The 18,218-nt window shown below is 39.9% G+C and overlaps 1 protein-coding gene across 8 annotated transcripts in view; it reads right to left on the bottom strand.

Annotated features, from left to right (window-relative positions):
• The window catches only part of LOC124136925 (chromodomain-helicase-DNA-binding protein 1-like), a 45,452-nt gene that overhangs the window by 14,763 nt on the left and 12,471 nt on the right, over nucleotides 1–18,218 (bottom strand). For 4 of the 8 annotated variants that reach the window (XM_046502991.2, XM_046502993.2, XM_046502997.2 and 1 more), the window contains exons 6-27: nucleotides 17,621–17,673; nucleotides 17,013–17,090; nucleotides 15,801–15,974; nucleotides 14,605–14,655; nucleotides 13,022–13,158; nucleotides 10,819–11,101; nucleotides 10,395–10,495; nucleotides 9,567–9,754; nucleotides 9,276–9,403; nucleotides 7,898–8,114; nucleotides 7,203–7,292; nucleotides 6,051–6,241; nucleotides 5,606–5,741; nucleotides 4,847–4,899; nucleotides 4,516–4,669; nucleotides 4,123–4,275; nucleotides 3,322–3,393; nucleotides 3,030–3,179; nucleotides 2,151–2,299; nucleotides 1,630–1,735; nucleotides 1,039–1,174; nucleotides 359–477 (exon numbers count right to left, since the gene is read on the bottom strand). In XM_046502991.2, the coding sequence (XP_046358947.1) occupies nucleotides 359–477; nucleotides 1,039–1,174; nucleotides 1,630–1,735; nucleotides 2,151–2,299; nucleotides 3,030–3,179; nucleotides 3,322–3,393; nucleotides 4,123–4,275; nucleotides 4,516–4,669; nucleotides 4,847–4,899; nucleotides 5,606–5,741; nucleotides 6,051–6,241; nucleotides 7,203–7,292; nucleotides 7,898–8,114; nucleotides 9,276–9,403; nucleotides 9,567–9,754; nucleotides 10,395–10,495; nucleotides 10,819–11,101; nucleotides 13,022–13,158; nucleotides 14,605–14,655; nucleotides 15,801–15,974; nucleotides 17,013–17,090; nucleotides 17,621–17,673 (2,919 nt within the window). The remainder of the gene's footprint in view (nucleotides 1–358; nucleotides 478–1,038; nucleotides 1,175–1,629; nucleotides 1,736–2,150; nucleotides 2,300–3,029; nucleotides 3,180–3,321; nucleotides 3,394–4,122; nucleotides 4,276–4,515; nucleotides 4,670–4,846; nucleotides 4,900–5,605; nucleotides 5,742–6,050; nucleotides 6,242–7,202; nucleotides 7,293–7,897; nucleotides 8,115–9,275; nucleotides 9,404–9,566; nucleotides 9,755–10,394; nucleotides 10,496–10,818; nucleotides 11,102–13,021; nucleotides 13,159–14,604; nucleotides 14,656–15,800; nucleotides 15,975–17,012; nucleotides 17,091–17,620; nucleotides 17,674–18,218) is intronic. The other 4 variants (XM_046502995.2, XM_046502992.2, XM_046502994.2 and 1 more) reach the window with 4 other exon arrangements.

Here is an 18,218-nt window from a genome sequence, read left to right as displayed (position 1 = left end):
GGCATTGTATTACTGTTATAAACAATCATGATGTCAAAGATGGAACTATGATGGTTTAGAAATTAACAGTTCAAAACATCAACATCACCAGCGATAGAAACTAATATATGTAGTCCGCTAGTCCTTATAATGATAACATATAGTAAAACCTGTAAAAAACGCAAATTTCTACTGGTCCTTAAAAAAACATAACTGATGGGCAGTTTGGTAAGGACAATAGGACTAGTGGCAATTTCTATCACTGCATCACCAATTTCAACTTCATGAAATTGATTATTATTCACAGGGTTGAGCTTACACCCCTTAATTCTCAGTACTCGGAGAGAGGATGTGCATCTACTGTCATCAGCCTACTGACCTGCTGTATAGTCTTGCGACTGCGCGGTGGCAGATGTAGCTCAAGCAGCTGCTGCTGCCTCTCCTCCTCCTCCACCTTCTTCCGGTCCTTCTCCGGGATGATGTTGTCCCACACCCGACCTGCCAACAGGAACATGCTGACCATCAACCACATGTCTTGGAGAGGGACAGAGTATTTTGTTTAATCCTGCACTCAGCAATATTCCAGCTATATGACGGCAGTCTTCACATAATCGAGTCTGAACCCGACAATCCAGTGATTGACATCATGAGCATCGGAATTGTGCTCCAATGACATGCATCAAACAAGCCAGTGAGCCCGATCCCGTTAGACGCCTCTTATGACTAAAATAGTCGCCTGTTACGGCAAGCATGGGTTGCTGAAGACCTATTCTACCCCAGATCTTCTCAGGTGGGAGGGAGTAGGTGAAGTTGGTTTATTGCTGCTTTGAAAGGTGGGATGAAAGTCCAAAATGCCCACTCATGTCTTTGAGAAGCTAAACATCTAGATTAATATTGTGGATCGTGACGACTTCTCTTGAGTATAACTGCTTTCATTCGGTGAAGCGATTAGGGCCCAAGTTCAACCTTACCGTACGTATGGTAGGATTACAAAGATTGGTAACAGAAGGACAGACATGAAAATTACTATCGGCACAGGTGTGTTGGTCTTATAATCACCTGGGTCATCTGGTGGTTGTTCTTCTTCCATTGTTTCAAAACTGACCACCTTGAACTGTGAGAGGAGTTCATCACCTACGGATGATGTGTCAGTCTCGTGTGTCTCGGCTCGGTTGAGGATGTCATCAATGTCCACCTACAATCAACAACATCATTTTGACAACTGCACAAGTTAAAAAAGTTGAATCTTTCTTTTCTTTAGCAAGATGAAAATAAAACAATTTTTCATGCTGTCTGGGTATTCAGGTTTCAAAATAAAATCATCACATACGATTCTAGTAAGTTGTAGGAAAAGGGTGTATGAATGTTGCAACATCACCACTTTGTCACCATGACTTTTTTTAATAAGCATGGGCTGTCAACAGTGGCAAAATCCCCAAAACATTATCATTTTGGGTAATTATAAGTCAACTTACCTCAGAATACAATTGCCTTATTCAATTCATGGTGAAAAAGCAGCGATTTTGAGCATTAAACAACATTCATACACCCACTTCATCCATCTTGTGGAATTTACGCTGAAATTAATCTCCCAACACCAGCAAGTCATCAAGCTGCTCAGTCTGCACTGACATCCGGATGTGTATATACCTGAGGTTCCTCCTCATCTTCATCCATCTCCTTGAACAACTCCTCTGCACCAAACTTCAATATGGCTGCCAGCTCCTCCTTGTTGAATGGGGTTGAGTTACTGCAACTAAACAAAAACATCCTTACAAGTGACCGTTTTCAGAAATGTCATATCGCTTAGCAATATTCCAGCTATATGCAAGCTGTCTGCAAATATTCAAGTTTGGACCAGATAATCCAGTGATTGACATCATGAGCATTGATCGACACAATTGGGATATGATGACATGCATCAACTTGGATGGCGAGTCTGACCACCCGATGCTGTTAGTCACCACTTATGACAAGCATAGGTTGCTGAAGACATTCTAACCCTGGTCTTCACATGTAGGTTCTTGAAATGGATAATCTTGAACCCAGGATGCACAAAATAAGACTGAACAAGTGGGTACAATTGGAATCTCTCCTGATCTACTAACTGTGTAAGACTTCAAGTCTATCCAGGTTGTACAGATACTGCAGCAAATCCCTTGTGTTCCTACCTAGATGGGGCAGCTCCCTTGTTGAGCACAGTTCGGCCGGTGGTGTCCATTCTCTGGATGACAAGATGATCAAGGACCATCTTCTTTTTGGCACGCTCCACAATAGTCTCCTCCACACTGTTCTTGTTGACCAGGCGATACACGCTAACCTTAAAATAACAGAATGCATGCAAGGGTGAGTTCCCTTTTCGAACAATATTTTGGTAGTATCATGATATCTCATCTTGATCTGGTTGTTGTTTAATGCCGCACTTGCCAATAATCCAGCTATATGACGATGGTCTGTAAATAATCGAATCCGGTCCAGAGATTGATATCATGAGCATCGATCTACGCAATTTCAATACAATGACATTGCATCAACCAAGTCAGTGAGCCTGATCCTGTTAGCCGCCTCTTACGATAAAAACATTCGCCTGTTACAGCAAGCATGGGTTGCTGAGGTCCTATTCTGACATGTATCAACAAAGTCAGCAAGCCTGACCACCCGATCCCATTCGTCGTCTCTTATGAAAGCATAGTTGCCAGTTGCCTATTCTCTACCCGGATCATCATGGGTCCAGCTTCATGTGGGAGGACCAATGCCATGCAGGTCTTGTTTACAAAGTGGGTGAAGTTAATAGACAAAGGTATTGATACACCAAGGATCAACACCATCAAATCCGAAATTCAAACACTCGATCAGTGGAGGCTGCACAGAAACTGAAGCAGCTTGGACCACACCCACCCACATGGCAAAACCAACATCACTAAGCTACTTTCAATGTTACAAACTATGCAAGGTTCACGGCATGTCAGGTAAAAGAGAAAAAGGGTTTTAAAAGAATGTCTGTCCTCAACATGTTGACAACCGATGCCTAGCATCATGCAATCCCTCACCTGGTTCTTCTGGCCTATTCTGTGGGCGCGGGCCTGTGCCTGCAGGTCGTTCTGTGGGTTCCAGTCGCTGTCAAATATGATCACAGTATCAGCTGTTGCCAGGTTCACACCCAGCCCTCCTGCTCGTGTTGACAACAGGAAACAGAAATCCTGGAACAATACACAACGGTTATCGGACCAGCGAACATCAAATTACAGAAAAATTCTTATCTCTCTTAACAATTTTCTTTCTACATTAAGCTGTACATATGACTGAGTAAAGTCTATGTTTGAGGTGACCACCACTCCTCACCTGAGAGTTTTCTGCGTTGAAGTGGTCCATGGCTTGTTTCCTGAGTTCACCACGTATAGACCCATCTAGTCTCTGAAAAATAATATATCGAAATTTCAGTCTCTCTTTCCCAAAATAAATACTTCCAAAGAAAACAAATTGTAACTGTTAAAATAAATTGTATATTTATAATACTGATCCTATCTCTTCCTTCTTTAAATCCTTGTGAAAACCCAAACACATTCCAGGATCACAATGGTCATCGCCTTAACAATAGAGCCCTGTGCTGAAATCATGTGCACTGTGACCTACCCAAGCTTACATACTTACCCCTGCCAAAACATTACCTTTCTAATCGCCACACGAACGCACTTGCATTTCAGAGAATACAGTTGGTTTTTTTGTGGTTTCACTACCTTACAACTATATAGTTTTCTATGCTAATAAGTGATGATGGACGACAAAGAAACACTTTGCCCAGCTTTGCCTGGCAGACAGATGTTTTCACCATCCGACCCGCACAAGTGTTGTGACTTTCGGCGTAGGGAGATGGCCAGGAATTCCAAATCAAAGGATTCAGAGAGTAAATCCATGGCTAAGAAGACTACCAAAAAATCTAAGAAGCCAGTCAAGAAGCCTTGTGAGGTCGTAGTGTGCTCCAGCATTGTACATGGGACAATCCATTTAAGACTCGGTTATACCGGCTTTCCCTAGTCCACTAATTCACTCTTTGCAGATCGCATTCAAGAGATGGCCGCCAAGTTACACATCAGCTGATCTGAAGATCCATGTCATAATAGTCTCTAGTGATGGAAAACTTACCTGATAATGAAAGCGCTTGTACTGCAGATACTCTGCAATGATGTCCAACATCCGGACCATCTGGGAGAATATCAGCACCCGATGGCCCGTTTCTTTCAACCGAGTCAACAGCTTGTCCAGCAGCAGCATCTTGCCACTCCCCCGCAACAGTCTCTGCACAAAAACAATCACTGGTCGTAAACACAAGTCAAGGTATGGATTTCGAATCATATTCTCTGAATCATCTAGAAAACTCCACAGGATCAAAGTCATCTTCAGTCAAGGTGGATCCCTATCAAGTAGTGTACTTGCAAGGTCAGCAATTTTCCAACATGCATCTTACTTTAGGACTTATAATGGCCTCCAGAGCAAATGTGTATCTGGAATATTGTTGACATTTTTTAAATTACTCACCATCAACCGATCTTGGGCAACCTCTTCCTCTGGGGGGCGTGTCAGTTCTGCATGGTTACAGCACTTTTTTAACTCCATGATGATGTTTACAAAACTGCTAACATTTCCCTTCAGACCTCTGCTTAGCGCTCGATAGTTTTTCGTCAAAATCCATCTGTAAATAAAATGAAGTGTCACAGAACCTATAGCAGGAAATTGGACGTAATCACAAGAATATAAACTATATGTGTGGAATTTTCTCACATCTATAACAAATCTTTTCAACAATGGGAAATTTCGTCAAAATATTCTGAAGGTGAATTTTATAACACCTTGTGTAGGTTTTGCTCACTTGTAGTACTGCTTCTGTATTGACGACATCTCCACTCGCAGAATTTGTTCCACCTGAAACAAACATAGGTGACTGAGTGAGTGAGTGAGTGGAGGAACACAGTATGGTGCTGGCAAACCAAGGATAACAAATTGACCCAACGATCAGCGGTCCTGGCACGGCTAAACAATCTGTACCACCACAGATTCTGTACCATCTGGCCGCACATGACCCCTAACAATCATGGATGTTCATGTTATCTGTTCAGTACTAATTGCCAAGTACTACTTCGATTAATATTTTTAGAACATAAATTAACCATATTGGATGTCCAGGCTTTGGATTGGTTGGTTGGTTGGTTTGTTGTTTGACGCCGCACTCAGCAAGATTCCAGCTATGACGGTGGTCTGTAAATAATCGAGTCTGGACCAGACAATCCAGTGATTAATATCATGAGCATCGATCCACGCAATTGGGATCGATGACATGCATCAACCAAGTCAGCGAGCCTGACCAACCGATCCCTTTAGTCGCCTTTTACGACAAGCATAGTCGCCTTATACGTCAAGCATAGTCACCTTTTACAGCAAGTATTGGTTGCTGAAGACCTATTCTACCCCGGATCTCCGCGGGCCTCCAGGCTTTGGAACACAATGCAAGTAATATCTATAAGATACGTTCTAAATACCAACACAGTAATATTCAATGTAAATAATCAGCACTTTTAGTTTCAGATGAGTCAAAAACAAATTTCAAATAGTACACTGTTTCTAAACTTACTTTGGCTGGCAATGACTTTTCTACATCCTTCTTCACTCGACGTATGAGATAGGGTTCGAGTTCTCGGTGGAGAGCTGCAAAACCTGTCTTGTCAGCTTTGGAATGCTTCAACTCAAAGTCAGACCAGCGGTCAAACCTAAGGAAATCGTGAAACAATAGGCTAATGATCAACGTTTCTTCTTAAAAGTGAGTGTGGTTCCTAACTTAAAAGCTGTACAACTATGAAAACCCCCATCTCTCTACCTGCCAAAACTTCATTAATTATTTTTCAACATGTTCAATAACTAGTGTTATTTTGCAATTGTCACATGTGAATCAGTTGATACTGTAAACAAATATAAAGTATTTCTTAGTGGTAGTCTGGTAACAAACTGCAACAACTTGTTTAACTGATGCAACTGGCAAAAGTACAGAAAATATTTCCATCTGATTCTCTGGTTCTTACTTTTCTGGCATGATGAAATGAAGGAGAGACCAGAGTTCCTTGAGAGAGTTCTGGAGTGGTGTTCCTGTGATGAGGATGCGATTATTTGTGTCGAAGTCTTTTAAACATTTGTACAGCATGGAGTCATCATTTTTCAGTCGATGTGCTTCGTCCACACCGAGGAAAGCCCATTGATGACTACCTAAGAAAGACTGGTTTAACAAAGAACATCCTGATGTAGCTGGCGTTGAGAACATCCTGGGGAGGCTGTAATATATCCGACATACATAGCACCCACATAATACAGTACCAGGACAACCCTAAAACAAGGTTCATAAAGATATCAACACTAAAATTTAAGGCCTTTCCGAGGCTTTTCAACTGTCACTTTCAAGGCTTTTTAAGTTGGATTATTAGCCTTAGTGTTACAATATTTTTTTTAATCCTGCATACTTTACATAATCGTAAGACCTAAAAAGCAATATGAACATCACACATTTTTACAACAAGTTTTATTTTCACAACCAACAAATATAATAAAACAAGTTCTAAATTTTAGTTCTTTCATAAATAAGTATATGTCACTTTGTACAAATTCAAGGCTTTCCAAGCTATTTTGGTGATTTTCAAGGTTGTTACTGAATGCCTTTTATGGCAAGCATGGGTTGCTGAAGATCTATTCTACCCCGGATCTTCACGGGTCTTTTCAAGCCTGTATGAACCTCGTCAAATAGTGTAAATGGAATATTAATCCTTTTAGCATATGAATTTATTTGGCTTCAAGCTGTGATCCCTAATGTGAATGGGCACAGTAGTAGCATATGCTTTGTTAGTGATAGACAACAGAACTTGCTGCTTCAAGTAAATGTTGTTGACATAATCAACATTCTAATCACTTTCACACATTACCATAGAAACACATGGCTACATCACACAACAATACTACACTTATAACATCTGATTTATTGCTGAATGAGACATTAAACAACAAACAAAACAAACATCTGATTCATGTATTAACATAGAATTATAAGCACTTCACAGTGAGAGAGTTCTCTCCCTTATATCACATCACACTCATGATCCTAATTTTTCTTCATTTGCACCGACATGACACATTACCATTCACAATCATATATATCATTGGAAAAAAAAATGTCATATATTACTTACCTTGTCTTTTAACAATATTTCATATGTTGTGACCAGGACATTGAACTTTAACCTCTTGCTGTTGGGATGGTACCATTCATAGTCCCGAATCTTTAAGAACAAGTATCATCTTATTTTACCATTTCTCCACTCATGAATTGAATTCGTTATTTGTGGCCACAAGAATTGAATATTTATGAATATGCAATCATGTGCATTTACCTGTACCTAAAACATCCATAAGAACATATGATATGCATAGATTTCTTTAAAGACAACACTCTTATAATATTAAATTTGACAGGAATTTGGTCACTGGTCATTGTAGCATTTGAGCAGATACTAAGACTAAGTACCTGGACAAGTGCAGCATATAAATGTATAATATAGAAACTTAACAAACCATGTCAAATAATTTCTGTTGTTAATGTTTCACTGAATATGACAAATTATACATCAACTGCAGACTTATTATTGTATTCGTGAATTAGTATTCGTACTCATTACCCTATTCGCCTCATAGTGTATTTGTTGCAGCCCTATTCTCCACACAGCCATTGTTCAAACTATGACAAATCACATCTTAACTATAACTGAACACCAAGCAGAAATAGTCAATGCATCAATTTGAACTTATGGAATGAGAAAAGATTCATAGAGCTCATCGTCAGACAAAATCCTTAGACCATTTATATCAGCCATAATTAATAACATACCATGTTTCGACTGTTGATATCACCAAGGTAGGTGATAACATTCATCTCTGGCGCCCAGTTCTGGAGCTCCCGTTGCCAAGCAACCACTGTAGACAAGGGAACCACCAGGATAAAGGGGCCGTAAAGTTGGTAGTTGTTGAAGAGAAGGGACAGGAAGCCAATAATCTGGATAGTCTTTCCCAGCCCCATCTCATCAGCCAATATCACACTGTTCTCTCTGAAACAAGATGGAGTTCCCATGACGATCCTGTGGAACTAGATGTCTCTACCATGGTAGATCATATCACCTAGGTTAAATTAAACAGTTACAGCATGAAATGTTATTAAAGAAATGGTAACAAACCCAGGTTCCCAGTCTGCATGTACTTATTTAATATTTCATTATTCTCTCCATAATGCTTTCATTAATCCAACTGCTAACATTTATTTATTATCACACTTCTTGAGACAACTGATTTTGTATCTGTATTGAATGTCTACAGCTCTGGTAATTCCTATTTCATTTTTCTTTCAAAACAGATAAAAACTTCAAGGGACCAGTCTTACAACACAGCCCTATGTGTCTTCCGGGTTAGAGTGGTGGTGAAATGGGGTTTAACGTCGCGTCCAAGATTATTGCACTTATATAGCGACGTGCATGTGTGTGTGTGTGTGTGTGTGTGTGTGTGTGTGTGTGTGTGTGTGTGTGTGTGTGTGTGTGTGTGTGTGTGTGTGTGTGTGTGTGTGTGTGTGTGTGTGTGTGTGTGTGTGTGTGTGTGTGTGTGTGTGTGTGTGTGTGTGTGTGTGTGCTTGTACTACTCGGACTGATGCCGATTTATAGTGCTAGCTCACTCAGATATCATGCTGCAGTTTAACATGAATACCCCACTCAGACACAGTATACTGACTCCGAGCCAACCAGTCCTTCTTTTAGCCCCTTAATGCCGAGCGCCAGACAGGGTAACAACAAGTACCATCTTTTAACGTCTTTTGGTATGACGCGGTCGTGGATCGAACCCCGGACCTTCCGCTCTCCGGGCTGACACTCTACCACTAGACCACGGAGGGTGGATTCCGGGTTAGAATAAGTCCCCAGCAACCTGTGCTTTTCATAAAAGGCGACTAAATGGACAGGGTGGTCAGGCTTAGTGACTTGAGTGACTTGGGTGATTGCATGTCATTGCATCTCGATTTCATGGATGGATTGCTCATCATGTTTAACACTGAATTATCTGGTCGAGTCTAAATCATGAACAGGCCTGCTTGCATATAGCTGAAAATATTGCTGTGGCTTTAAACAAACAAACAAACAAACAATCAAACAAACTTATAACACATGAGAGGCATTCAGTAAACACATAGGAGACATGTGGGTGGTGTAGTTGTGTGGTTCACCTACTTGGTCCAGGCATTGATGAGCCAGTTGAGGCCCTCCAGCTGGTAGTCCCGCAGCTCTCGGTGCTCGCTGCCACCAAGATATTTGGGTTGAGTTTTTAAAGGTAAAAATTTTGGACGGACTTTCAGTACCTAGAACATATAAGTGAAGAGAACCCTTCAATCTCACCCTCAATCATTTCAAAACTTTTTTCATCAAAATTGATTTATAGGACAAAAACAAAGTTCCACAATTTTTGATGAGATTCAAAAAGAAAAAAGCCACTAAGTGTAGCATGTCAAAAGCACTGTTTACCTTACTAAGTTTGGAGGGTGTACGCTGTGACTTGTTCCTTGCATGGTACTCATCTACAAATTTCTGGAAGTGCTTGGACACTAATTCCCCATCTTCCCATGTACACTCTGAGTATGGCAACCCCTGCCATTTACACAGATAGTCGGGGAAACCATTGTGCTCATTGGCTTGCTTCTGGTTAGAGTGAGCTGGAAGAATACAAACAAATTATCAGCTCTTTATGACCATACATATGTATAAAACTGACAGTTAATAATTACAATGCTGTACTTCAAATGTTCTTGAGTGAGTGAGCATGGTTTTACGCCGCTTTTACAATATTCCAGCAATATTATGGCGGGGGACACCAGAAATGGGCTTCACACATTGTACCCATGTCGGGAATCGAACCCGGGTCTTCGACATGACGATCGAACGCTTTAACCACTAGGCTACCCGACGGCCCCGAAATGTTCTTTAAACTACTGAGATGCACTAATGCTGCCTTTTCCAGCAAAATCATGGATGGTGACACCGAGAATGGGCTGTCGAATGATACTGATGCTGGGATTGGTTTAAAGCACAAGTGTACACAGACCACTGGGCTACTATCAGTAGCACATGGGACAGTCACTAAATCAAACTTAAAAATATATAACATTCCTAATCTCACAAGCTTGTCTCTAGTGACAGTGCACTTTGTTCAAAACAAAGAAAAGAACAAGTGAACAAATTGGATTAAATCTGTTATACGACACTCGTCTTAAGGTAGTAGTTTTAATTTTAAATCCATCCTGATTCAAGACCAATATTACTCAAGACACAGACATCACCGTTATGGGCACCTACCAATTATTCTCTCGCAGAGCCTGTATTGCCCCTGTAGATCATCCATCATCTCCTGCTGACACTCGAAGTACTCTATGTCTTCTGGAGATGCCGTCAACCGCCTGAAATGTTGGCATGCCTGTACTATGATGACTGTAGTGTAAAATCTCTCATATCTACCCAGTGTTCAAGGTGTCCATCCAGACTGCAATTCTTTGTCCTCTGGATGAGTACATTTCTATTTAAAAGTTGTTCTTATTTTATTACAGAGTTTCTAATGCAGTAATGATTGCCATGATTACAAGAGCAAAAATAGGCTACATATTTTTAATAAGATTTGAAAAGTAAGAATACTAACTACCCTCGTCAGTCCAGGTTATGGAAGGTTTTTGACAAATCAAATATATTTCCACAATGGTTACCACAGCAATAATAAGCTTTATACCATTCTCCTATCTCCTCATTCTTCTTCTTGAAGTTCTCCAGCTTCTTGATGCCGTTGACCTTCTGTTCCCGGAGGTTGGCCTCAGATTCCCACGTGTTGTGGATGTGTGCCCAGTTCTTCCACTTGACGAGATACTGCATCTCCTTGACAACCACCTTCTCCGTGCCATCACTGACTTCTCCTTCCTCAGTTTGATCCAGTGCTGTGGCTGAGGGAGGGTTGCTTCCTGCATTAGGATAACCACAAGTGGCTATATTGTACACTGTGGTCTTGCTGCCTGTAGCTAAAGAGTGAACGGTAGCCACGTAACATCAAGCACGACATACACCCATACTCTACTACACTCATACACTACTGCTATCATTGCTGTGTTGTACAATTGTCAGTCAAGGTAGGCGCCCTTAGTCATCTAGGCAGCGCTAGAAATTAGCACCAGTCCTATAGTCCTTGCCAATCTGTCCAACAGTTTAGGTATCATAAGGACTAGTAGAAATTTGCCAATTTTAAGGGCTTTTCTATATGTTATCATTGTAAGGACTAGTGGACTATAACTGTTAGTTTCTACCCCTGTCAAGGTATGAAAAATAATATTCAGTAGTCTTGGTTCTTATCCAAACACCACTGCATGAATTTTTGCTTGGTAACAATAGTTTGCAAATTCTGACTCTGAACAGCTTACTTTCATGTCTATGTTTAACATTTTGCAAATTGTTTTTTTTATTACTTTTCCACAAGTCCTTGCCTGAGAACATATTGTCATAACATTAATGTGATTAACATATTACACACATTAAGGGTTTTGTAAGTTTTCAAGTAGTTGTTCTATTTCATTTTCTTTAGCATTAATGGGTTTGTAGTGATAGAAATTGGCACTCGTCCTATGGTCTTAGCCAAATTGCAGAACAGTTACAGTATCATAAGGACTTGTAAAAATTTGCCATTTTAAAGGGTTTTGCAATATGTCATCAACAGGACAAGTGGATTAAAACATTAGTTCCTGTCAATGTTTTGTCTCTTGTCTCTTTGAATCATGATTATTGACCTTCCTGTACAACACAGCTGAGTGATTCATGAAATCATGAAAAGCAATGAAGGTGATTCATATGGTTCACTGTTGAGTTAAGGCCCACTTGCTACTCCCAACAAACAGTTCCTGAACGACATGCTAGAACAAGTACTCAGCTCTACGAACATGTGACGCACATGAATCACCACAGTATGAAATTCGCACATATTGGTACGTGTACAGCTTGCAGACATTGCAGTGAAATCTACATCAACTGACAGCAACATTATCAATAGCATACACATTTACACCAGCAGTTGGCTGACTTTGCTGCTATAAGTCACGAAGCAACAACTGTCTGTAGCTGCACATATACCACTGAAACTGTGAACTGCAACATGAGGAGATGAAAATACAGGCAGGTGGGTCAGGACAATGACAAGTGATGGAAGGTTGCCATGACAATGGTTGGCATGCAGGCAGCTAGCTTTATGAAACATACACAAAACAACCCAATTCACAGCTATCATACGCGTTTGTGCTAACACCAGTTTAGATCCACACATTTCAGCAATTGGGATATTCTCACTGAACAGTGTCAGCTAGGAAGATAGCATCTACAATTCAACAATATTTATGTCAGTACAAACATTAAGCAAAACACAAAACCCCATCTTCCATGTCAAAATCTATTTCCAAAATTGCAAGTCGTTTAACTCCAAACTGATTTCTGACAATTTGGCAACAATCAAAATGAAACAAGCATTAGCACATGACATTTCCCCCAGCCCAATGCGACTACCAACAAATACACAACAGCATGAGTGAGCATAGCATGACATGACATGACATGAGCCAGTGGACATGACCTCTCTCCCGCTCATTCAAACCTCCTGCCAAGCTCACACCACCCATCACCATCCCTTCTCACCGGCAGTGTACCTTCACTATTTAACACAAACAATTACCTCACAGGCAGTATTTGAAATATAGAAGAAATTCTTACTATTTTGGTCAGTTGGAACACTGAACAACAAATACATCATTACACAGGACTACCAACATCACATTCAAATTTTTCACTGAATTGAATTAAAACTTTCAACAGTGTAACAAATGAACTGTAAATAAAAGCAGTAATTGTTTTAAAGTCAAGAATCTTTAGTGTTTATTAACTGCAATTTGTGAAGTCCTTACCTCCTTTGACACCTAATCTTGTGCCGAGGACCTTTTCAAGGGTTTCCCGACTGTCCTCCTCTGCGTCTTCAACAGCATTGGTCGTCACCTCCATAATGTCGTCCGAATCTGTTGAAGCATCGGTGTCTTCCTTGTAACTAAACAAAAAAGCACACACTACAGACATATATCTTTGTTTGACATATTGTGTCTATCACTACAACATGAACGACCATAAAGAAACACCAACATATTAACAACATTAATAAAGGTATAACAAACCATTCAACAGTAAAAGAAACTTCCATTTTTAATTTCAAACTGAAGACTTTAATTCAACAAGACTTTCAACCTTGTGATGAATTACTGTGATAAAAAAAAAGAAGAAATTTCAAATTTACACATTGTAACACTTTCCTGCTGATCACTGCAGCCATGCAGATAAAGATGTCTGTGCTAGGGAAAGAGCAGTGCACCACTACACCAGACACAGCCTTTGAAATTCATGCTAGTCTGCAAGCCTCAGACTTCTAAATTGTGGCAAGGACAAGCAAATATCGAGTGTTGGTAGTCCTCATGACTAGTAACATTTGAAGGCTATGTTTCTGAACCAATTCCAATGCTTCAATTTTGCTACTGAATAAAACCGACAGAAAATAGTTATCATAGTTAACATTATTGTCTTGTTCAAGCAGGAATAGCTACTAACTCTGAGGACTTGTCAAATAATGGTAAAAAGACAAATCTCTAAGGCTGTAGGCAACACCTTCATATCTTCATACACATAAAGCAAAACTTCACAACAGCTGACAAAGATCTTAATGCTAAGTGCCAGATGTCAAAAAACGGTAAGCAGCATAGTAGCAAGTTTACTCAGCCCAAAAACAATCAGATGGAGATCGTCACTCAAGACAATCAATTATCGAGTCATCTTAGTGAACTTCTGAAGTAATTTAATTCAATATTAATTGAATCATAAGTCTAGATCTTGTGCAAAATTTCACAAAAGACAGATGAAAAAATCAGAGGGAAAAAGGCACTAGTCCTCTTAACTTGTTTATTGATATTAATGATATATTCAATAATAATTTGACGCCAGATATCAACCAAGGTTTGCTTTCAATAGTATTCATTAGTGATTCCAGTACAGGTGAAAACAGAAATACCTGTATAAACTCTATTACAGGCAGCTAGATCAATTTGTCAAAATATGTGAAATATTTCAGGAAGATATGCATGTGTCCTGCTCTGTTTAACTAGCACATCTCTGGTATCAGTAATATTTCATCTTGTTCCATTAAAATGATACGATATGATGTGAAATTTCAAAACATCAAAAGGCCAAAGTAGATGAATTTGTCTTCAGGTAAGAAATCACTAACAAAGACGCACGAAGGTTGATGTGTTTGCAAAGTTGCTAGATAAAAAGCAGATTATGATGTCAATAAACAAATTGATTACTGAAGGTCATGCCAGACTCCCCTGGACTATGTCAGCAGACAGAATATAAAACTGTACACAAAGGATATATTTGGTTCATAATACAACATCAAGTAAAGAAATTCTCAAGAGTAAGTTCACAAATAAAGTTACTACTATCTTACCTAACGTGTTTAGTTGACTTGCGCTTGGAAACACGAGAGGTTTTGTTCCTGCTATAGAGAATTGTTCTCTTTAACGCAGTCATTATATTTGACATATGATAAATACATTTACCCACTAATGAGAACCAAATCATACTCAAGGAATACTGAAAGTTAAAATAAGAACTGCAAAACAATTGACTTTGTAAACCTAAAAATATAAACCAATAAAATAAACCAATTAATCACTCTGAAAATACATATCGAGTCTGCCAGACAAATACACATGCAGCTACTCACAACAAAACAAGGTGTGAGCCAGTAAGCCTAACATGAAGCTATACTTATTCGAAAATACACATTTCTTTCTTTTTTTTAAGTGACCATAAAAGTAATCAACTCATCGGTACAATTGCAGCACACTGTGTCAACCCTTGGGGATTCCAGGTCCCCAAAACCATTGTTTGTCATAAGAAGCAACTGAATGGATCATGTGGTCAGGCATGGTGACTTGGTGATAGTATTTCATTCATTGCATGCTATGATGTCAGTCACCAGACTATCTGGTCCAGATTAAAATTTGAATAGGCCACCATCATATAGCTAGAATATTTGCTGAGCGCAGCGTTAAACAAAACAAAATGGATACCTGTTGGGCATTCTGATTTCATGCTTCCCACATAACCACATACCACCAAGGGTGAACTATAAACTATTCGTCTCATTCCCCAAAATAACACAACAATGAATCAACATGCTGAATGTTCCAACACAATTAAACCTCATTTTATGGCATATAAAAAATAACAATTCAACAACAGCTTGAAGTGATTTCAACTTGATTGAAGTGCCACAAATGGTGATTTCAACTTGATTTCTTATGTCTTGGATACATAAAGTTCAACCTGTAGAACAGCCGAGTTATTTGTCTGGAAATGGTTCCTACCTAGACATCAATTAATCAAATTGAAATTTACAAGAATGTAGCCCAAAAAACTGCCCGGAATGTAAAGTTTGAGTTCATCAAAACTGGCAGCTTAAAAAAATCATGAAAGAAGTAATTTGACATATTTGACATGCAACAGTGCACATCATACCACTGGTTGAAAGTAACCCATAAAACTGAACTCAAGTTAACTTGATTGATGATTTCTTCCATAAATCCCCCTAAAACATGTCATTAAAATGTATTGGCAAAGGATAAAAAATCTCCTCACCTGACTTTTGAGGCCACAGCCCTCCGAGCCACATGTCGCCTGTCTTCATCCGAGTCTTCCTCACTCCCAGTAGATGACCCCGATGATAACCTTTTCTTCCTTGTGCCGGTTGGTTTCCGTGGAGACTTTGAGCCTCGAGGTGGTCTCCGCACAGGTTTGATCCGGACTCTCCGACTACAGAGAGATTCAATGAGTACCAATGAGTTGTGTTTGTCCAGAAACCAGCAATGATGAGTATATTTATAATGTGCCACATCCATGCCCTAAAGCATGCTCAAAGTGTTGCATTATTACCCCAAACAATGGATAAATGTGCACTTGATTTTCATGTTTTACATCCCTGGGGAGTTTACAACCCAAGATGCCTCATAAGGCACTTGGTTAATAGTCATCCTACCGGGTACCCATTCAATGCTGGGTGAACAGAGTGAGTATGGTTTTACACCGCTTTTAGCAATATTCCAGCAATATCACTACGGGGAACACAAGAAATAGGCTTCACACATAGTACCCATGTGGGGAATCGAACAAGCTGTGACAAGCAAACTCATTGACCACAAGGCTACCCCACCGTCCCGCTGGGTGAACAAGAGGCATATTCTGGACAAAATTTCTTGCTCACAGAGATGCCACAACTTGTGTTTAAATGCAGGGCAGAACCAAAGCCTTAGAAACTCCCAGGAGCAAAGCTGCGTGACATGGGTCACCCATCCAACTACCCTCCACGACAAATGTTGCTTAACTCTGCCTGATTTGTGGCATGTACGATGGACACGCGTCCATGTGCCACCACAGCAAGTACCAACCCCATCATACAATAGTAAACTTTAACAGAGGTTAACAGACATTGAAAAAGACTGAAGGCTTTATTTCTTATTCATTTGGGGGGGGGGGGGGGGGGGGGGGGAGAGAGAGAGAGAGAGAGGAAGGAGGAGGCAAGTGGTTGACGCCTTTGCTTGTCACACGACATACAATGTACAGTGTGTGAAGCCCACCATGATATTAATGGAATACCATTTAAAGCGGTGTCAAACCCAACTCAAGCTCACTCATTCACATTGATTCGAGACATCTTGCTTCTACTTTTGTTGTCATATTCAGTGGATTTAAAACTTTACAGGTGGCCAATCATTAGCTACTATCATTTGCTTAAAAAACAAAAAGAAAGTTACCCTACAAACATACTGCCAATGTGACAATAATTCTCCTTACTTGGTATTAATCTTGCTTGGTTTGTAGTCCCCTGAGCTGGCCTCATTGCTGTCATCACTTCCACCCCAATCAGTTGATCTGCAACATTCAGTGTTCAATTAATACTTGAAAACAAGAGATTACTACATACACCAGTAAAGTACAGCTGCAATATACAAACATGATGGCATGAATATGACATGAGATGGAAGAATAGGTACTAAAAATACCGGACCCCACATTCGTAGGATGGAGGAGAATTATTAAAGATTATTAACCCAATATATCTGGTGATAAGTTCTCACTGTTTTAACAAAGATAACAATGTATAATGTATCAGGACAAACAGGACTTGATGAGACAGGTAACAAGAGTGTGTCACTAGTGTTTGTTTTCTTAAGCTGCAGTTCTTAAATCCTAGCTATAACAAAGTAGCCTGTCTAATAATCAGCCCTGGTCCAAACCAACCACCTCATAAAATGAGCAATGTCTGATGCCATTGGGGTACGATGACATGCGATCAACCGAGTCACAAAGTCTGGCCATCCAAAACAAGCAATAAGCGATGGCGCTCTAACCTGGGGCCCCCTAACTATCTTCTGTCTTGTTACAGAGTGAAGAACACCTACCCTTTCCTCTTTCCTCTCCTCTTGGACCGAGGGTGGTCCTCGTCACTGTCACTCTAAAACACAAGAGGAACCAGCTGTGAGTCACACTGAAGTCACACTGATTGTACAATTACTTCTGCAATTCAGGGGTAGGCCAGTACAGTGCCAGCTTACTTGCACAATGTGCCACAATATCATGATAACATGAATCTGATGATGCTCTAGCTTTAACACTTATATCATGACAAGGTCTCCAAATTTTGTACATTATTTATGATGAGGACCTGACTTTCATAGCTTGTCTTGAACTCTTTTTTTAGATACACAAAAAAATCGAGCAAGAGTTTGCCACTAACATGGCTATATCCCCCGCCCCTGTTGCAGAATTTATGACATAATTAAATCTAAACAAACCCTAACCTTTTTTAACCGAGGTGGAACTTGTCATGGAAATTGTAAAAAAAAAGGAGAGTTTGGAACCAAAGTCCATCTTGTTCCCATGGAAACGTAAAAAATAAAAATTTCTAAAATTTCTAAATAGCAAAAGGCACCAGTTCAGCATGTACCTGACAGACCTGCAAAGTTTCATGAAAAAATATTGAACAGTTTCTGAGTTATG

This window comes from Haliotis rufescens, unplaced genomic scaffold (genome assembly GCF_023055435.1).
Source record: "Haliotis rufescens isolate VD_foot unplaced genomic scaffold, xgHalRufe1.0.p SCAF_1, whole genome shotgun sequence".
NCBI classification, from domain to species: domain Eukaryota; kingdom Metazoa; phylum Mollusca; class Gastropoda; order Lepetellida; family Haliotidae; genus Haliotis; species Haliotis rufescens.
This window is presented reverse-complemented; position numbering and strand designations above follow the sequence as displayed.